This window comes from Chionomys nivalis, chromosome 1 (genome assembly GCF_950005125.1).
Source record: "Chionomys nivalis chromosome 1, mChiNiv1.1, whole genome shotgun sequence".
Lineage (NCBI taxonomy): Eukaryota > Metazoa > Chordata > Mammalia > Rodentia > Cricetidae > Chionomys > Chionomys nivalis.
In genome coordinates this window covers 4967836-4989844 of record NC_080086.1, presented here as the reverse complement: position 1 = coordinate 4989844, position 22009 = coordinate 4967836, and the positions used below count along the sequence as shown (strand labels likewise).

The 22009-nt window shown below is 44.5% G+C and overlaps 1 protein-coding gene across 1 annotated transcript in view; it reads right to left on the bottom strand.

Moving 5' to 3' along the window:
- The window catches only part of Lmntd1 (lamin tail domain containing 1), a 62990-nt gene extending 48474 nt beyond the window's left edge, over window positions 1–14516 (bottom strand). Inside the window, exons 1-3 of the mRNA XM_057778989.1 lie at window positions 14440–14516; window positions 9594–9844; window positions 1080–1275 (exon numbers count right to left, since the gene is read on the bottom strand). Of these exons, the coding sequence (XP_057634972.1) occupies window positions 1080–1275; window positions 9594–9844; window positions 14440–14516 (524 nt within the window). The remainder of the gene's footprint in view (window positions 1–1079; window positions 1276–9593; window positions 9845–14439) is intronic.
- Window positions 14517–22009: the final 7493 nt, after the last annotated feature.

Below are 22009 nucleotides of genomic sequence, written 5' to 3'. Positions count from 1 at the left end.
CAACAGACAGGACAACAATGCAGTATCTTTTGAGGTCCTCCCAGGCTGGACACAAGTTCTCTCCAACTGCCTGGGCAGGCCTGCAGGACCACCCTCACCTGGAAGAAGACGGCTCTGCCTGTAGAGGGCTTGCCATGTATGTATGACGACCTGGGTTGTTTCCAGAACCTATGTAAAAAGCTGGGTGTAGTGGCATGCACTTAGAGCACCACTGGTGGGGACGTCCAGAGAACATTCCCTGGGCTCACTGATGGGCCTCCCAGCCTATGAGGGAGCTCGAAGACGATGAGAAATCCTGTCCCCCCAAACAAGGTGGATGTCTCCTGTGAAACACACCAAAACTCCACATACATATGCGCGTGCACACACGCACACAGCTGTTATTCAGAAGCACTAAAAAGTCTTTCTGCACCTCTGCTGTAATCACCACATTTACGGCGACAGACCCTGGATGTTTCTGATGGGGTTTCCAGGGGGCAGAGCAAACACTGAGGTTCCCTCTATTATCTGTTAGATGGCATGTGGGCCTGAGTGACTGGAAACACGGCATAGGGGGAACTGCAACCCTGCATATCTGCCCCCTAGAGCTCGCAGACCCCCCCACATGTCTTTGTGTCAGCAGCACCCCACAGCTCAGACTTGCTCAGAGCAAGTACAGCGGGGATGAGAAAACAGACTAACCAATGACGCCCTTCTTCTTGGTGAACTCTTCTCATAGAAACTGATGGCCATTAAAAAGGATAACTGGTATAAAAATTCACCTTGTTCTTGTAGTGAACTCAACAGCCCAATGGAAGGAAACCACTACGTCCCCGGGAATGATCGTGTGTGCGGGAGGGGGCTGACATTGTACGAAGTGTGTGGCATTGGGGTCTCTGCAACCTTTGGGAAACTCACACCCTTTGGTTGGTCCCCTAGAAACTTCTGTCAGCTATTTCTAATTGCTCAGAACACAGGTGGTTACAGTTCAGGGAATTCCTTAGGGGTTTTCTTAAATAAATGGATCCAAAAACAGCTCAGAGTTCTGCTTTGTACTGATATGACCTCGGCAGAAGATGGGAAGTTATTTGAATGTGTACCTGGATGTAAACTGGCCGACTTCTTCGAGAATCACAGACAGGTGTTTGATGACATCCTCGTATTGAGAAGAGTGTGCCGTGAGTTTTCTTGAGTCTCCAAACAAAGAAAGAAAATAATCTTCTCCTTCCCCCAGAACAAGTGTGGCTGAGTCAAAGCTCATTAGGTGTTGTTTCTTTGGAGTCATGAAGCTTGAGCCTTTCAAAGAAATTGGACACGCAAGTAAGACAGACATATGGACAGACATCCTAAGAATCCAAGGGCATCTTTGCTCCTATTATCTTTCTTTATAGGGTTTACTGCCCCTGTAAATTCGGTGAGAAGAATCAGAAACGCTGGTGGGAACCTATAAAGCACGTGTAAGTGAACATTTTCAACAGCACCCTCATTTCTTAGAGATTATCTGGCTGTCTAAAATGTTCCCGTGTAGCGTGGCATTTGTACGGACTGTGTAGCCATCTTGGCTCTGGCATCCTTGGGGACTTCTCATTTCTCATTCCCCACCATGGGCATGCTGGGTATTTAACTGATTATTTAGCCACACTAGAAACCATCTGTATTTGTGAGAAAACACTGAACCTGGCAAGTTTGGATAGCATATATACAAATACAATCTTATTCTATTTAATGCCTGCTATACTTCCCAAATTAAAGCCCCACCTGTGCAGCACCACTTTCTGCCAGGAAAATGAGGACTCTAGAGGCAGATCAGGTGATGTGGGAGTGTCATATATCAATCTGTTGATTTCATTGGTTAAGTAATAAAGAAACTGCTTGGCCCTCATAGGTTAAAACATAGGTGGGTGGAGTAAATAGAACAGAATGCTGGGAGGAAGAGGAAGTGAGCTCAGACTCGACAGCTCTACTCTCTGGAGCAGATGCCATGCTTGCCTCTCCCCAGCAGACGCGATGAAACTCCGACCCAGGATGGACGTAGACTAGAATCTTCCTGGTAAGCACACCTCAAGGTGCTGCACACATGAATAGAAATGGGCCAAGCAGTGTTTAAATGAATACAGTTTTTGTGTTGTTATTTCTGATGTAAAACTAGCCATGCGGGAGCCTGACAGGATGAAAAGCAGGCCCGCAGCTCTTACTACAGAATGGCCCCCAACGTGTGGACAACTGAGTCCACAGAAAGCCTGAGAAAGCTTGGGAAAGAATAGAGTAAAGCATGTTTTCTTGGTAGCAGCAATTTCTTGGTTCTGTTCTGCTTGCTAGAGGCAAGCATGTTGAAGTGTGAGCGGCAGGGCTGCGTCCCCAGCACCCGGCCGCCCACATGGCTAGCTTATGCCCCGAAATAATTACACGGAAACTGTATTCTTTTAATCACTGCCTGGCCCATTAGTTCCAGTCTCTTATTGGCTAGCTCTTACATATTGATCTAACCCATTTCTAATATTCTGTGTAGCCCCACGAGCTGGCTTACCAGGAAAGATCTTAACCTGCGTCTGTCTGGAGTGGGAGAATCATGGCGACTCACTCACTCGGCTTCTTTCTCCCAGCATCCTGTTCTGTTTACTCCACCCACCTAAGGGCTGGCCTATAAATGGGCTAAGGCAGTTTTCTTTATTAGTTAACCAATGAAAGCAACAGATAAAATACAAGAACCACCTCCATCATTTCCCCTTTTTCTGTTTAAACAAAAAAGAAAGGCTTTCACTTTAACATAGTAAGATTACATATAACAAAATGGTTATCAAGCAAGAATTACAGTTACAATATTTACATCTATTTTATCTCTTATCATAACTAAGGAAAACTATAACTATCTATCCATTCTTCAACTCCATCAAAGACTCTAGAAGGATATAATATTACCTAAGTAAACAAGAAATCCAAAACTCTAGAAATGACAGAGACATTTCGCTGCCTGGACAGTCACCCAAAGTTCTTTTGTACCGTTGGGGCATCCATCTTCGGCCTACAGGCCCATAGTTTTCAGCAGACATTTCCATGAAGCAGGAAAATTCCAAAGACAGTTCAGTCACTTTCTGCTGTGTCCTGCAGAATGTGTCACAGACTCTTTCATGAATCAGGAACCCCGAAAATCCATCTCACCTTTAGGCAAGTTCAGCAGTCCTCTTTCTGCGGGTTCTCTGTGTCCAGTTTATGCAACAGTCCAGGCAAGAGCAGTTTCTTGCCCAAATGGCTATCAAACTCCTTAAGGAGCCTCTTCGGTGCCCATCTTCCTCTTGAAGTAGATTGGTGCTGCCAGGAGCAGACATGTCTCATTATCATGAAAAGCCCTAAGTTATTAAAACATTAAATGCCATATTCTGCAGTCTTTGAAAGATATGAAGAATGCCTACCTAGCTGAAATATATCTATGCACATCTAGAAAATCTAACTAACATGACTAAAAGCTTGACAATTATCGATGATTATCCATTAACAACCTATATACATTGCATTTTTGAATGAACTACATAATCACAATACCTTAATCAAGATCAGAAATACATAAACATATAACAAAATTGACCTTATAATCCATACCAATGCAAATTATTTATATCTATATCATATCCCCCTTTAAATGTAAAAGAACGTTTATAAACCATATTTGGGAACATGGGCGCAGTTTTTTCTCTCCAAACTGCTTCCTGCTGAATGGGGGCGCTGTATTCAGATCTTTCATGGTGTAACCTGTGTCAGGGTCATCTCAGTCGGCAGTTGAATGAAGTAATTTTCTGAAGGTATTCACAGCAACCTTTCAGGAGGGCGTGGTCTATCATACCACATTGGGATAGCCGCAATCCACAGAGTCTCATCCTCTGTGAAAACAAAAGAAGACCCTCTCCAAAGCATCATATCCTTAGTCCCAAATTCTGAAATCATAATACCCTTATATCCATTCTGGTTTAGCTTGGCAGCCCATATAATGAAATGTCTCTCTGTACTTAGCTCCTTTACAGTCAAAAATTTTAAAGAAAACACAATAATACAAAGAATCCAGACTCTCTGTGAATTTTCCATTTTTACGTGGCTTATTTTTCTTTATTTCTTTTAATCTATAACTATTTGTACTCTGTCTCTTTAAAGACTTTACCTTTTTTTTTTAAACCATTAACTTTATTCTCTATATTTGTTTCTTCTCTCTCTAGCCTACGTAAACTCACCAACACTGTGGTCTTTTATGTCTGAATCTGTTTTATTGTGAATCTGTAATTTTTTTTTTTTTTTTTTTTAGGAGCATTTCTTAAAACGTTAAGCAGTTCTTAAAAACTTAAGTTGCACCATATAGGGGTAATACGGTACTGCCTGTGTCCGGCTCAGTCTAAACCTTAACTGCGCTGTTATTATAGTAATTACGGTAGTTCCTGCCTGAGACCAGCAGAGTTCAGCATGGCGGAGTTGAGCCGCTCCTGCCTCAGAGCCATTTGGTGCCCCTGAGCCACACACAGTTCCAGGCACACAGCAGTCCACATTGCCATCAAGCAAGCCGTAGCACTTTACTCCAAATGCTCCATTCAAAAGCTCTGTCTCACGCAGGAGCCAGACAGAGATCGCAATGGCGGCACAGCCGAGAAAGCCGGCATTTTAAAATAGCCAGTTTTTTCCTGCTGCTGAGTCAGGAAAATTTCTTTGCGGTACGCAACCCACAAACAGCAAAAAGGTGTCTTAAATTCTCTCTGTGTCCTTTTTAAGCCCTCTCAGGTTTTACGTGGAGTTCATTAGCACTTTGGGCTCCACTCTGTTGTAATAAGAGCGGCAGGGCTGCGTCCACGGCACCCGGCCGCCCACATGGCTAGCTTATGCCCCGAAATAATTACACGGAAACTGTATTCTTTTAATCACTGCCTGGCCCATTAGTTCCAGTCTCTTATTGGCTAGCTCTTACATATTGATCTAACCCATTTCTAATATTCTGTGTAGCCCCACGAGCTGGCTTACCAGGAAAGATCTTAACCTGCGTCTGTCTGGAGTGGGAGAATCATGGCGACTCCCTCACTCGGCTTCTTTCTCCCAGCATCCTGTTTTGTTTACTCCACCCACCTAAGGGCTGGCCTATAAATGGGCTAAGGCAGTTTTCTTTATTAGTTAACCAATGAAAGCAACAGATAAAATACAAGAACCACCTCCATCACAAGCAAGTGCTTTCATCTAAGAAAGGCTTCCTGACTCAGCTTTAGCTGCAAAATCCTGCAGCTCATTAAGAGTTCCTGCCACGAAACACTTAAATGGTATTGATAAAAGCTGACTGCATGCTTATTTGTTTTCAGCCATAGCAGGAAAAAAGTTGTGCTGTTTTAAAATGCTGGCATTCTGGTCTGTCTTGCCAGGGCAAAATCTGACTCTGAGGCAGGAGGTCAGCTACAGAGAGAACATTTGAGTGTTGTAACTTGTTTGCTGGCAAGGACCTTGAAACGCCACAGAGTTGTGGTGATAAACATGGCTACAGCCGGTACCTCAGCCATGAGGCTGAAAAGCTAAGGAATGGCTGGATCCAGCCGTCAAAGCCACGGCTTTCATCCTACTGATATTGCTTGGTAAATTAAAGACTCATGTGGTCAGAAAAAGAGAGATATACAGTAAAGAGAGATTCAAAGACAAAGAAAACTTTAAATGATTTACATTGTGTTTAAAAATATATGCAGGCTGAAAGATAAAGTTCTTAAAAGTAAAAAAAACAAAAATAAGGAAGTAGTTGGGTGTGGTAGTACACACCTTTAATCCCAACACTTTGGAGGCAGAGGGAGATTGACCTCTGAGACTTCAAGGTGTGGTAGCACACGCCTTTAATCCCACTGCCTGGGAGGCAGAGACAGAGGGATCTCTGAGAGTTCAAGGACAGCCTGGTCTAAAGAGTTATTCCAGGACGAAGATATACAGAAAATATAAAATAAAAGTAAAAGTAAACAAAATAGAGTTAAAATAAAGCTACACAAAGATGAAAAATACACAGAGAATCTTGATACTGTATGCTATTATGCTCTCTTTAAATTGTTTTAATGCTGAGAAAGGAGCAACAGATGCTAAAAGATATTTGTTTATAAATGCTGCTGAACTAATCCAAGATAGATATTTTCAAAATACCTTGACTTCAGAATTTGGATCTGAGGATATGATACTTTGGAAAAGAGTTTCTTCTTTTGTTTTCACAGAGGATGAGACTCTTTGGATTGCTTCTATTTCAATATGGTATGATAGACCATGCCCTCCTGAAGGGTTGCTGTAAACACCTTCAAAAAATTACTTTGCTCAACTGCCAACTAAGAGGAACCTAGCACACAGGTTATACCATGAAAGACCTAGTTAACGACGCCCCCATTCAGCAGGAAGCAGTTTGGAGAGAAAAAAACATATTCCCAAATATTGTTTATGAATATTCTTTTACATTTAAAGGGGGATATGATATAGATATGAATAATTTGCATTGGTATAGATTTTAAGGTCAATTTTGTTATATGTATATGTATTTCTGATCTTGATTAAGGTATTGTGATTGTGTAGTTCATTTAAAAATGTAATGTATAATTACGAAATATAGGTTGCTAATGGATAATTATTATTAATAGTCAAGCTTGTAGTCACGTTAGTTAGATTTTCTAGATGTACATAGATATATTTTAGATAGGCATTCTTCAAAGATTATAGAATATGGCATTTTAAATGTTTTAATAACTTAGGGTTTTTCATGATAATGAGACATGTCTGCTCCTGGCAGCACCAATCTACTTCAAGAGGAAGATGGGCATCGAAGAGGCTCCTTATGGAGTTTGATAGCCATTTGGGCAAGAAACTGCTCTTGCCTGGACTGTTGCTTAAACTGGACACAAAGAACCCGCAGGGAGAGGACTGCTAAACTTGCGTAAAGGTGAGATGATCTTTCGGGGTTCCTGATTTATGAAAGAGTCTGCGAGACATTCTGCAGGACACAGCAGATAGTGACTGAACCGTCTTTGAAATTTCCTGCTTCATGGAAATGTCTGCTGGATACTATGGGCCTGAAGGCTGAAGATGGATGCCCCAACGGTACAGAGGAACTTTGGGTGACTGTCCAGGCAGTGAGATGTCTCTGTCATTTCTAGAGTTTTGGATTTCTTGTTTACTTAGGTAATATTATATCCTTCTGGAGTTTTTGATGGAGTTGAAGAATGGTTAGTTATAGTTATAGTTTTCCATTGTTATGATAAAAGATAAAATAGATATAAATATTGTAACTGTAATTTTTACTTGATAACTGTTTTGTTATATGTGATTTTGCTATGTTAAAGTTAAAGCCTTCCTTTTTTTTGTTTAAACAGAAAAAGGGGAAGTGATGTGGGAGTGTCATATCAATCTGTTGATTTCATTGGTTAAGTAATAAAGAAACTGCTTGGCCCTCATAGGTTAAGACATAGGTGGGTGGAGTAAAGAGAACAGAATGCTGGGAGGAAGAGGAAGTGAGCTCAGACTTGACAGCTCTGCTCTCTGGAGCAGATGCCATGCTTGCCTCTCCCCAGAAGACGCGATGAAACTCCGACCCAGGATGGACGTAGACTAGAATCTTCCTGGTAAGCACACCTCAAGGTGCTACACACATGAATAGAAATGGGCCAAGCAGTGTTTAAATGAATACAGTTTTTGTGTTGTTATTTCTGGTGTAAAACTAGCCGTGCGGGAGCTGGACAGGACGAAAAGCAGGCCCGCAGCTCTTACTACAATCAGGTGCTGGTCTTTGGCTGGCACTGTCCCTTTCATAGGGTAAGGATCTTTCTCACGTGACCCTGGGAAACATACAAACCACTCAGATTTTGCTTTAGACGCTTGTATCTTTAACAAAACCAAAGAAAGGTGATCTACATAAAGGAATAAATAATAGTATTTTCGTTGTAGTGACAGGGTTGGGCCTAGGGCCTCAGGCGCACTACGAGCATCTTGAATCACCCAGCTCTATGAACAGCCCTGATGACTGAAGAGGGTTCCTCATGGGATTTTGTTGAGAAGAAACGAGAATTTAATTAGCACCGGCTTCCCAGTGGGCAGTAAATCTTTCTGTAATTCACTGCATCCTCCTTCCCGAGGAACGAATGCTTGTGTTCTCAAAGGAACGAGGCATTAACCAAGATCTTGTTTTTAGTTCCCTGAGGACCACAGATGGCACTGGACTGGTACATCATGTCCCAGCGTCTACAGGCCTGAATCCGCAGAAGAGTCTGCGGCAGCTCAAGAAGACTGCATCCCAGCCCACCTCTTGCTGTGCAAAGTGAAGCCAGTAAGCTTCGTTCCCATTAGCAGGGGTTTCCACAGTTCAACCCAAACACACAGCAAACACAGTGGTCTGCACAGCATCAGAGAAGGCAACTTTTCCTTTTTAGGTCTAAAGTTTGTATTTGTATGTTTAACATTCTGCATATTGGTCAAGGATTAAGGTCAGCAAGAATTTAGCGAGAGTCTTTAGATGATTCAACTTAGTCACAAAAACAATGACGCACACTGTATTGTATATGAGAGCCATATACAATCTTATATATCACCATGCCTAGGAAAATACCAGCCATACACAGACTACAGATGAAAACGAGCCAGACTATAAATGTTCACAGAGGAGAGAGAGTGAGGCATTCGATAGCCATGGACACACAAGTCAAATGTAGATTATTCTAGAAGGAGCTTACAAGTAGGCTAACGGCTGCACGTGTTGGCCTGTTGACCGTGTGCTGGGTTCCCAAACACACCCCAAGCTTAGCAGAACCCTGTGAAGCTGGTATTTTACTCTCCACTCTGCAGGTGTGAAATGCCTTCCCTCCTCACTCTGTAGAGGGCAGAAAAGAGCTGGTTCTGCCTCTGCCAGGACAAAGTCAGCTAAGCATGAGGACCAGCATAGCCCACAGCAACCTGGGCCAGCACCCTGCTGCTGTTCTTTTGTGTTCTCTCAGCTACTGCATCTCCTGAGCTATTTCCCTTTCTGATGTCTGATCTGCATGTACATGAGCCCTGCGTCTATTAAGAGCCACAAAAGAAGATATTGCTTATTCTGTCAGTATTTTGTAAATGGCCCTTCATGCTATACTCTGGACATTTTTAACTCTCCAACTATCATTGTAGCTCCAGGCATCTTACACAGAGATGGAGAAGACATTGCTTAATCCTCACAGAGGATCACGGGAGCTATACATTGGGAACTTGAGTTCTCTGTCAGCTCTGCAACATGCTTATAACCGGCCCACACGTCATCATGGCAGCTCTAGGCCTCTTGATCTTTCTAGCAGCATTCAGTGAAGGGTCCTATCTACATTGCAAGTTTTGGTTCTCTAACAATTCTAGAACATGCTAACAGCAGACCCATAAGTCATCATGGTAGCTGCAGACTTCTTCCTTACAGAGATGTCGTATTTGGACCACCTGCATTTGTAACTACTTCAGATCTAGAGTCAAGGATTCTTGACCACAGCTAACCCACTCTGCATGTGGTACAGCTGAGAAACAAACATCACTGGGGACAAAGGATAAATGCATCCTCAGGCAAGGAGGCAAAAAAAGAGCCAATCAAAACGTGCTGTGGGGGCCGTCAGACACTCGGTACTTACTCTGCTTTGCCAGGCTGGTGTCTCCTCGGGAGAGGCTCATGATGGTAGATTTAGAAGTAAGCGGTCCTGCTGAGGATACGGTTAAACCGCTATTCTGAGCACTAGTGATCTGATAGAAGCTGACCGGCATTTCATTGGAAAGCGACTCTGACAATCGTATCTGCATGTTGTCCAGATCTATCATCATTGGGAAAAAATGAACTGAAGACGGCTGCTTGGCTGCTATCATACTTTCAAATTTCTCTTCTCTTCTGTGTACAAAACAATAATGAACAAAGTTAGAAAATTAAAATGTCTGAGTACAGGAAGCTTGAGATTTTACTCAGAATTCTGCTTGCTAAATATCAAACATCTAACAGGAGAAAGTGGCATTCTAAAACTCCGGTTATAACTATGTAAATAATAAACATTAGCTTTGTCTCACATATTTCGTTATTAAGTTAAAGATCAACACATTCTATTGTTGATGGTTTTGAAAATTAAAAATCTATAATAATCAGTATAATGCCTGCAGTCAGGGACTTTAGGATTTATTTCTTAGCTTTTTAATACATTTCTTTTACTCAAATCAAGACACGAGTATTTCTCTTCCCATTAGGGCACAGAGGACCTTAATGTCTGTTCACCGACGTTGCTGCAGCTGCTGAACTAAATTTCCAATATTCCAATATTGACACAATTATGTGGATGATAACTGCATCCCATCTCTCATGGAAACCAGAAAAGAGGGGAGACTAGTGATTTCAAATACCCTGTAAGAAGTGAATTTTCAGGGAACACAAATTTCCTTTTTCTTTAAAAATAAAAAAGCATTGATTTAGGCTCACACAATCATTGAATAAAGCCCCTAAACTATAGTACAATTGTTTGTTGCACAAGCCAAACAGTATTCTCAAGACTGACTGATGGAGGAAGGTCATTGGTTAATTAAAAAAGAAACTGCTTGGCCCTCATAGGTTAGAACATAGGTGGGTGGAGTAAACAGAACAGAATGCTGGGAGGAAGAGGAAGTGAGCTCAGATGCAGGGCAGCTCCTCTCAGAGACAGACGCAATGTAGCTCATCGCCAGGGCAGACGCGATAAAGCTCCGACCCAGGATGGACGTAGGCTAGAATCTTCCCAGTAAGCACAAGAATTAGCCAAGAAGAGGCTAGATATAATGGGCCAAACAGTGTTTAAAAGAATACAGTTTGTGTGTTGTTATTTCGGGGCATAAGCTAGCCAGATGACCAGGAGCTGGGGCGGCAGAAACACAGCCCGCAGCTCCTACTACAACTGACCTCAGGAAAAGGCTTATGATGGATTCCACATCAATTCCAATGTTCTCAGAGAAACTGTTGCGTTCATGTGTGTGTGCGTGTGTGTGTGTGTGTGCACATGCGTATCTTTGTGATGATTTAACAGGAACATCGTACGTCCATGGGTTCTTCCGTTGCTCTATAAAGCTGGACATACAGCCTGTTCAGCCATCCCCAGGCCGTGGCTGTGTGTCTACAGTATTTACTGTGAATCAGGAATTGACTCCACTGTTCCCAGATCGCCTATCTTCTGACCCACTTTTCAGAGTTTATATAATGGCTAATCTTGAGTCTAATAGAACTGGTGTGAGAGAGGCCCAGGAGGACCAACGGAAGTCACACCTCTGCATGTGTCTGTAAGTCCACAGAGATGGCAAGGGAAGAGGCTCTTTCCCAAGGAATCCACTGCTGGATTTACGAGGTAGCCAAGCTGGAGGATGTGGGTCATGGAGCAACGTCCTAGGGTTTATATCCTGCTCTGACCTCCTCCCATCTCTGCTCTGCTTCTGCTCTCTATGCTGTCTCAGTCTTGCCACGACCTAAATGCTATGTCTTCCCACAGGATGTCTCTGCAGGGTCTACCACAGTGACATAGCTTATAAGGTCGTAAAAGACAATATCTGGTTGGGTTGATTCAGTGAGGATTTTTTTTTTGAAGATATATTTACTTATCATGTATACAGTGTTTTGTCTGCATGTATGCCTGCAAGCCAGCAGAGGGCATCAGATCTCACTACAGACAGTTGTGAGCCACCAAGTGGTTGCTGGGAATTGAACTTAGGACTTCTGGAAGAGCAGCCAGTGCTCTTAACCCCTGCGCCATCTCTCCAGCTCTCATTGTGGTTTCTATGGGAGCCAGGGCCTGGGGCTTCCTCCCCTACCATCTTTCACAATGTCCTCAGCACAAATTAACATATTCCTGATTCTTCACCCTGCGAATTCCTTCCTTGGAAACCTTTTATCTGGAGAGCTCCATTGTTGACAGCAGATGTTGCTCAGTGTGCCTCTCGGAAAGCAGAAGCAGCTTTAAAATGCAACGCGATGGCACTGGCTGAGGAGCCCTGCACTCCGAGGGCTCTCTGCAGGATGACCATGATGGCAGTGGGCAGGAGACTTCAGAGGCAGACTCTCCGTGTGCCGCCTCTGTGCAGCCAGAGACAGGACCGCATGGGAGGACTTCTCCCTCCTGCTGTCTGGACTGAGCCTGGGAAGCACTTCAGTGGTCCTCACATCTGGATCTCACTGCTCAGTGGCTCAGTCTTCTCGGTATACTCATTTTGTAAGCTCCCCCCAATTTTTCCTTCAGTGAAACAACATCACTTCCAAATATATTTAATTCCAGAGCAAAGATGCGCAATAAGCCCTGGTGTAGCACAGAAACGTGGCCCAGGGACACAGGAAGTCTGGAATGTGAGAGACTGAAGACTCCAGGACCCCACTCCAGTGGTGCAGCTGGCCACGTGCGCCCTGCACTCACTCATCTGTGGACTCTTGAAAGACAGGAGTCTTCCTACCGACTCATGCGGTGGCATTTCATTTGTATTTTAATAAATAAAACTTGTCTGGGGATTAGAAAATAAAAGAGCCACCCCAGCTAGTCTTACAGACCAGGCAGCAATGACACACACCTTTTATCCCAGTAGCCACACTAGCTTGCCAGAGAGACCAGACGGTAGTGGTGCACACCCTTAATTCCAGAATTAGAGAGGATTATAAAATGGGGAGACAGCTCTCAGACACAGCCTCATTCTGAGATTCCTCGAGGCAGGATTGCCATTTCTGGACTGATATGGAGCTAAGAGCCTCTGTGGTTTTCTCTCTTTGTAACTGACAGACACTACAATAGGACTGATGGCAGGAGCTTGCGTGGGGACAGGGAGAGGCTACTTTGGAAACAATAAGGTATTGCTTCTCACCTAGAACATGGCAACAGACTGGTGCTGACAGTGAACACAGCCATCTCAGTCTAAAATAGCAAACACAGTGTCCAGTCCTGAACCCTCCAGAGCCCACACAGCGTCTAGTCCTGAACCTTGAGAGCAGACACAGCGTCCAGTCCTGAACCTTGAGAGCAGACACAGCGTCTAGTCATGAACCCTGAAAGCCCACAGTGTCCAGTCCTGAGCCCTCCAGAACCCACACAGCGTCCAGTCCTGAACCCCTCAGAGCCCACACGGCATCCAGTCCTGAACCCTCCAGAGCCCACACGTCCAGTCCTGAACCCCCCAGAGCCCACACGGCGTCCAGTCCTGAACCCTCCGGAGCCCACACGGTGTCCAGTCCTGAACCCCCCAGAGCCCACACGGCGTCCAGTCCTGAACCCTCCGGAGCCCACACGGTGTCCAGTTCTGAACCCCCCAGAGCCCACACAGCGTCCAGTCCTGAACCCTCCAGAGCCCACACGGCATCCAGTCCTGAATCCTGAGAGTCGACACAGCGTCCAGTCCTGTACCATCAAAAGCTGAAAGCATTTTTTAGCAAACTAGACGAAACCCATGCCAAAGCTTTGGTAGAAAAAATACTTCATGACTGTAGCAGAGCACTGAACATGCTATATGCCTTCCCCACAGACGTCTCCATGGCTGGATTCTAGAAATGTGTTAATGCTCATTGCACACATTTTACTGTGGGTGGTGGCTGTGCCACAGTTTCTGGGTTTTGAGAATCTCACACCATAGTCCAGGCATCTTCCTCAGCCTCCAGTGTGCTGGGAACACACCAAACCTCCATACCTGCTCCAGTCAAGCTCTGAAACTCACAGTCTTGGCCCATTAAATGGGAGCTGGAAACCCCACCCAGGGTTTTATGGTAATTTCTGTCTAGAGGAATTTTGCACTGCTTTAACCAGGGCCCTAGAGAACTGGACAGCTAATGCCATGAATGACCATATTTAGGGAACTTATGGGATTTGTAGTCCTAATTACCTCTCAAATTGTTCTTATTTTACTTATTGGAAGGAGAAAGGAGGGGAGGGGTGAAGCGGGGGGTGCAGAAGGGGAGGAGTGAAGCGGGGGCTGCAGGAGGAGAGGGGTGGAATGGGGGGTGCAGGAGGGGAGGGGTGCAGTGGGGGGTGCAGGAGGAGAGGGGTGGAATGGGGGGTGTAGGAAGGGAGGGGTGGAGCGGGGGGGTGCGGGAGGGGAGGGGTGAAGCAGGGGGTGCCGGAGGGGAGGGGTGAAGCAGGGGGGGTGCAGGAGAGGGGTGGAATGGGGAGTGCAGGAGGGGAGGGGTGAAGCAGGGGGGGTGCAGGAGAGGGGTGGAATGGGGAGTGCAGGAGGGGAGGGGTGAAGCGGGGAGTGCAGGAGGGGAGGGGTGGAGTGGGGGTGCAGTGCTTGTGTATGCACTGTTATGCACCTGGAGGTCAGACAGCAACTCTGGAGCTGTTCCCTCCCTCCACCATGTAGGCTCCAGGCTTGCTAGGCCAACCCTTGTCTGCTGAGCCATCTCAGCAGCCCCGCCCCCTGCCTGGTTTGGTTTTCAACACTGCAGTCTAGACTTCATCACCATCCCTCCAAACCAGACCCTGCTTGCCCTGTGCACGCCATCCTTACATCTCTTCCTTCTGCATTTTGTTCTCGTGCTTATTGACATCAGGGTCACTGGTCAGAGCCTTCGGAGTGTCCTGCATCTCGGCCAGCAGAGGCGTCTGTTTTCTTTCCTAGGTAACAGATCATGGCATCAGGCAGTGACAACAGCTGACGTTCAAGGAGACTTTCTTTTTAAAGTGACCTTACCTGCTAATCCAACTATTTGCAGTTTATGAAATTTAATGACTTCTTTGCCACGCTGCCACTAAAAAGAAATTTCTCTTGTAAAATGTAAGTGCCAATGTAGCCAATATTTATATTGGCTAAGTGTCTGAGACAAACCACAGAGGGTGGGCGGGGCAGGGGCAGCTGTAACCCAGGAAAGCACCCTTTATGACACGCAGAACCTTGTCTCCATGGTGGCGGAGCTTCTGGCTCTGAGCAGTGCACTCTTGGCACACCTGCCCTGAAGTTTGTACACCTTAAGTAATGCAACAGACACTGAAATGTTTAATGTCCTGCTATGGGTTGAGAACCTAGGTCAGTATATAAATATTGGAGAGACTCTAGTACAACTTTGGTCCGTTCTCCTGCTACCCCCTTCTCTTCTTTCTCCCTCCCTCTGACAAAGACTTAGACAGACAGAAAACATCTGGTACAGAAGTAGAAACCATGTAATTCTATGGCACAAAGCAGTCTGTTGGTGGGGATAACCATGGCCAGGGAACAACCAAAATCCTTCTGGTTACGCCAAGATCACAAGTGAGGAAAATCTTGCCTAATTGGATTTCTTCTATGTGTATGACATCACACTCCAGAGAATATGATGACCAGATATGAAATTATAGGCTTCAATACATTAATAAGATATAAAATTTATGGTGGCAAGGGATGAACAAATTCATTCAGAAACTGAATGTCTACTCTGGGACTGATTGTAGCTAGGTGCTACAGATAGTAATGCCTAGTTCCCTTAGATGATAACACAACCCCATCTGGAGTGATGAAGCAAAATATTTTGATATTTAAATCTAAAAAATTAATGGTAAAAGAATTATAAATAAGGAGGAAAGGAAGCTAGAGGGCAGTAAACACTCAGTTACATCTTCTCCATCTCAAACATGAAGCTGGCCTTCCTGCAGACACCATGGGCCTGTTATATAACAATCTCATTGGGAGGTTCATGGGAGGAGCTGAGAAAGGATTTGTCATTTCCAGGTTTCCTACCTCCACCAGTGCGTGTGGTTTCTCAGCTGTCACATGCTCTCCTGAAGTCATTGTGACCTCATTTGTCCATTCAGAGGTTCTGTTCAAATTCTCATAGTACTCGGGGAATTCTGATGAGCTGAGATGATGAGCTTCTGGAAGCTTACATGGCTCAGCATCCACTCCCCATGCAGTGGAATTACAAAACCAACTTCCTCCTGTGCTGCTGCTGGGGCAAACCCAGTGGTTTTGAACCAAGGACAAAGTGGACCACAAAGAGTATTTTGTAGGCGAGTATGGGTATAGGAGCTAAGATTCATGGATGTGTTTGTACATGTATGGGTTGTGAGGAGCGCAGGGCCCCTTTGTTCCATCCCACCCAGCTAGCTTACACCCGAAATAATCATACAGAAACTATATTCATTTAAACACTGCCTTGCCCATTAGTTCTAGCCTCTCATTAGCTAACTCTCACAACTTGATTCAACCCATTTCTAATAATCTGTATGTCACCACAAGGTCATGGTTTACCAGGAAAGATTCATCAGTCTGACCTGGCGGCTTCATGGCGGCTCTCTCTTTCTCTGCCTTCCTCCTCCCAGCATTCAATTCTATCTTCCTGCCTATCTAAGTTCTGCCCTATCAAAAGGCCAAGGCAGTTTATTTAACCAATGAAAGCAACACATATACAGAAGGACCTCCTACACCATGTATGAGTGCGTGCGTGCGCATGTGTGTGTGTGCATGCAGGTGTGTGTGTATGTAGGGATTGGCTTTTACTGGACAGAAGCCAAGAATACTAGACTCACTACAACCTGACATAATGACATAATCTTGTAAACAAAGAATGTACTTACGTTTCCTGGCTACCCAGACCCAAATAATCACACAAAAAAAACTGTATTAATTACAACACTGCTTGGTCTTGTGACTCAGGTATATTTCTAGCTAGCTCTTACATCCTAAATTAACCCATTTCTATTACTTTATATTTTACCACGAGGCATGTGGTTTACCTATGGTAAGGTTTCACCATCCTCCTTCGGCATCTACATGGTATCTCCTTGACTCTACCTACTCTCTCTCTCTCTCTAATCTCTGTTTTCCCACTTGGCTTTACTCTGCTAAGCCATTGGCCAAACAGCTTTATTCATCAATAAATAAATGCAACACATATACAGAAGGACATCCTACATCATAATCTTGCTTAGCAAAAGATTTTCCCACATACCACCTTATAGGCCGGACAGTCACATGTGTGGAAAATAAATGATTTTTCCTTGAATCTGCAGTCTAGTTCCTTGTTACATATATATTCACAACTAGTTTTGCATACCTTTAATGAACACCAAAGCCCCAGAGAAAATAATCTCCCTTCATTCCTTCGCTGTCACATGGAACTATGAGGTTGTCAGAGGAGGCCATAGGGCCATTTGTTAGGAGATTAAAGTTTTAGGTAGAGCCCGGAATGAAGGAGTAAGGAAGTATCAGGGCCTGTACTCATGGCTGCTGGTGTCAGTTTAGGAGTGGACGGAGCCCAAGTAAGTCCCAAGTGGAAACAGGCAGGCAGGAGGGGCCACAACCCTCATGCTTCCTGTCTGCTTCCTGCTCAGATTACTAGTCATTACAGCTGCAGTGGCCATGACAGGTACAGTCCTCTCAAGGGGTTAGTTGCTCCTGAGTGACCCCATGGCGTGAACAAATGACGCTATTTCCAGTATTCAGATAAACTACAGACAGATTTCAACTGGGAAGCAGCAAGCTTAACCCTCACCTGAGAGGACAGGATAAATAACAAGGATGCCACAGAGCCTCGCCCTTCACGAGAAGAGGGTCTAACTTTCACGGTCACAGGAAAGACACCAGGGCTGGGGGTGGCTTGCTGTGCACACAGCACGAGGACCTGAGTTTGGACCCTCAGAACCTATATAAACCCTGCTTCTTGTTTGACTGCAGGGATGGGAAAGTACCACAGCAGGCTTATTTGTTCTCTATTCCTCGTGACGGCCTGTTGCACTATCGCAACCCCACTGCACCCCTTCTGTCACTGGCGTTGACCCTTCCAATGCTACAGCCAACTAACCTGCATGGTGTCAGCAGATACCGCCTGCTTCCCCACCCGCCACCTGTGTCTCGACACTGCTGATTCCTGTGGATAAAAACATGTTTCGCTGCACTCGTTCCTACCTCAGAAATGAACAACCGAACAGAACCAACTCTTCACTAATCCCCAGCCACACTTTGGCATCACACAACAGACTGGATGCCTGCTTTGTCAAGGATTAAACAATGTGAACGGTGCCTTCAAATGGTGGCTCCAGTTTTATTATTAATATTAATACCATTATCACCTGTCTTCCCCGTACATTGTTTTCTGAGTCACCTAAAGCAGAAGCTCATTTTTATTTTCTACCCCAGGCAATGTCAACTTCCGTGGTCTGCACAGCTCGATTTCACAACTTCACCCCGTTATGATAGATCCTAAACTCACAGGCAGGGAACACTGTGGGACGTTCTTCCTCCCGTGCCCAGAGCAGACACACCATGTTTGCAGAAGGAAAACCATGCTCTTCATGGCGGTGATTATAGCATTAGTTCAGTCTCTCTCATACACTGCGTCTTGGTAGAATTACAAATTAAGAAATCCTCTTATATCCAGAAATGAGAGGCTGAACCACTGCCTGGAGAATTACCTGGCAGTTCTCAGAGGGGCTGGCAGGCTCTGCAGGATTGGCAGAGACAAGAGGAGGCAGCATGGTGACTCAGAAGCAAGGTAGAAAGACTTGTCTCCAGGGAACTGCTTCCATTCTAACAGAGAAGTTCTTACATACCTCTATAAGAACGTACATATGTTGTGCTAGTGTGTGTGTGTGTGTGTGTGTGTGTGTGTGTGTGTGTGTGGGAGTGACATGCTCGTATATGCAATTGTATATGCACGTGTGTGCTTTCCTCTGAAGGCCTGGGATCAACCTCAATGGTCATTCCTCAGGTATCACCCACATCTATTTTTCCAAGAACCCAGTGGTCCCCAGTGCTCTTAGTGGTCCTACCCCCCAGTGCTGGGACTACACACCCAGCATTTCTAGTTGTGTTCTGGGAATCCGACTCGGGTCTGTCGCCTGGGCAGCAAGTTCTTTATTGTCTGAGCCATCTTCCCAGCTGCATCTCATTCACTACTGTTTATCATCTGCTCAGGAAAAAGGGTCTCAATCAGGAAATTAGCAGAGGATTTTGACATAAAGCCAGGTCCTTCGACCCTCCTAAAGAGACAACTTGCATTTGTCAATATTAGCTCTAAGACCCCCCACCTCCTCCACTTCCACTCCCCACTCCACAGCCCCACTGCTGTCAATATACTGAACCCTGGGCCGTTGTTCAAACAGGCACAGACTTTAAACACAAAGAGCAGTGTGATGAGAGGTACCCAGGAAGGGAACCGACTTTACAGTGGCCACCCTTTACTGTGGGGACCCTAAGGAACTGTCACAAGAGGATGCTTTTCTGGCAGCAGTAATGTCATGAGACGGCCCTAACTGCACAGTGGAGTCAATCGCAGAAGGTTGAATTACAAGAGCTAGCATCTGAGAGTGAACGCTCTTGAAGGAACGGCGGGCTGCGTCCTGTCACCTGGCTAGCTTTACACCCGAAATAATTACACAGAAACTGTATTCTTTTAAACACTGCCTGGCCCATTAGTTCTAGCCTCTTATTGGCTAATTCTCATATCTTGCTTAACCCATTTCTAATAATCTGTGTAGCACCGCGAGATGGTGGTGGCTTACCAGGAAAGATTTTAACCTACATCTGTCTCTGGTGGGAGAATCATGGCGACTGCTTCTTTCTCCCAGCATTCTGTTCTGTTTTCTCCGCCTACCTAATTTTCTGTCCTATCAAAGGGCCAAGGCAGTTTCTTTATTTATTAACCAATGAAACAACAGATGACCCTCTTCCATCATTTCCCCTTTTTCTGTTTAAACAAAAAGGAAGGCTTTCATTTTAACATAGTAAAATTACATAGAGCAAAACAGTTATGAAGCAAGAATTAGTTACAATATTTATATCTACTTTATCTTTTATCATAACTAAGGAAAGATATAACTATAACTATCTATCTATTCTTCAACTCCATCAAAGACTCTAGAAGGATATAACATTACTTAAGTAAACAAGAAATAAGCAACTTCCAAACTCTAGAAATGACAGAGACACCTCACTGCCTGGATAGTCACCCAAAGTTCCTCTGTACAGTTGGGGCATCCATCTTCGGCCTACAAGCCATAGTATCCAGCAGACATTTCCACGAAGCAGGAAATTTCACAGACAGTTCAGTTACTATCTGCTGTGTCCTGCAGAATGTCTCGCACGCAGACTCTTTCATGAGTCAGGAACCCCAAAAGATCATCTCACCTTTAGGCAAGTTTAGCAGTCCTCTCTCTGCGGGTTCTCTGTGTCCAGTTCATGCATCAGTCCAGGCAAGAGCAGTTTCTTGCCCAAATGGCTATCAAACTCCATAAGGAGCCTCTTCAATGCCCATCTTCCTCTTGAAGTAGATCGGTACTGCCAGGAGCAGAGTGTCTCATTGTCATGAAAAGCCCTAAGTTATTAAAACATTTAAAATGCCATATTCTGTAGTCTTTGAAAGATATGAAGAATGCCTATCCAACTGAAATATATCTCTATATATCCAGAAAATCTAACTAACATGACTACAAGCTTGACTATTATTGATGATTACCCATTAACAACCTATATACATTTTTAAATGAACTACACAATCACAATACCTTAATCAAGAGCAGAAATACATATACATACAACAAAATTGACCTTAAATTTATACCAATGTAAATTATTCATAACAATATTTGGGAATATGGGCTCAGTTATTTCTCTCCAAACTGCTTTGTGCTGAATGGGGGCGCTGTTATTCAGGTTTTTCATGGTATAACCTGTGTGCTAGATTCATCTCAGTCAGCAGCTGAGTGAAGTAATTTTTTTTGAAGGTGTTCACAGCAACTTTCAGGAGGGCATGGTCTATCATACCATATTGGCATAGAAGCAATCCACAGGGTCTCATCCTCTGTGAAAACAAAAGAAGAAACATCATGTCCTTAGATCCAAATTCTGAAGTCATAATACCCTTATGAAATCCATTCTGGTTCTGCTGGCAGCCCATATAATGAAATGTCCCTCTGTACTTAGCTCCTTTACAGTCAAAAGATTCAAAGAAACACAATAATACAAAGAATCCAGAATCTTTGTGAATTTTCCATTTTTATGTGGCTTATTTCCCTTTATTTCTTTTAATCTATAACTATCTTCACTCTGTCTCTTTAAAGACTACCCTTTTTTTTTAAGGCATTAACTTTATTCTCTATATTCTTTTTCTTCTCTCTCCCAAGCCTACATATGTCTAACACTGTGACCCATTTAAAGGTCTTTTATGTCTGAATCTGTCCTATTGTGAATCTGTATTTTTTTTTTTACTATCCAGGAGCAGTTCTTAAAATGCTAAGCACTTCTTAAAAACTTAAGTTGCGCCATGTAGAGGTAATACAGTGCCACCTATTTACTACCAGTCTAAACCTTAATTGTGCTGTTATTAGGATAATTACGATAGTTCCTGCCTGAGACCAGCACAGTTCAGCATGGTGGAGCTGAGCTACTCCTGCCTCAGAGCCATTTGGTGCCCCTGAGCCACACAGTTCCAGGCACACAGCAGTCCACATTGCCATCAAGCAAGCTGTAGCACTTTACTCCAAATGTTCCATTCAAAATCTGCAGGAGCCAGACAGAGATTGCAATGGCAGCACAGCTCAGGAAGCGGCGTTTTAAAACCACAGCTTTTTTCTTGTTGCGGCTGCTGTCAGGGAAATTCTCTCTGCAGCACCCACAAACAGCAAAAAGCTGCGTTAAACTCTGTTTTTTTGTGTTTAAAATTAAGCTCTCTCAGGTTTTACAAGGATCCAGTTTACCACGTTGGGCACCACTCTGTAGAAATAGGAGCGGTGGGCCCCGCCACCCAGCCAGCTTTACCCGAAATAAACAGATGGCCCTCCTCTATCTGAATGCAACACATCATTTCTGCCAAGACAGGTCTTCAAGCAGCCTGGAGGAGAAGACAAGAGCTAAAAACAACTTTCTCTGTGTTCAGGACAGGCCAGTTCCCTGCCATCAAAATCCAAGTAGGAAATAACCAGTCTCAGCTGGTGCCACTGTCCTGTCCCATCCGCTCATGACAGGGCATTTGAGGACTAAAACAGTGGATATGGGGACATGAGGAACAACTTCTCCAGCACCTGGGGACTCAACCCACTACCTGCTGATGCCAAGCCTTCTTGCCTTGCTTGTCCCTGGCTGTCCATACGGTCAGCATCTTCCTGTTCCC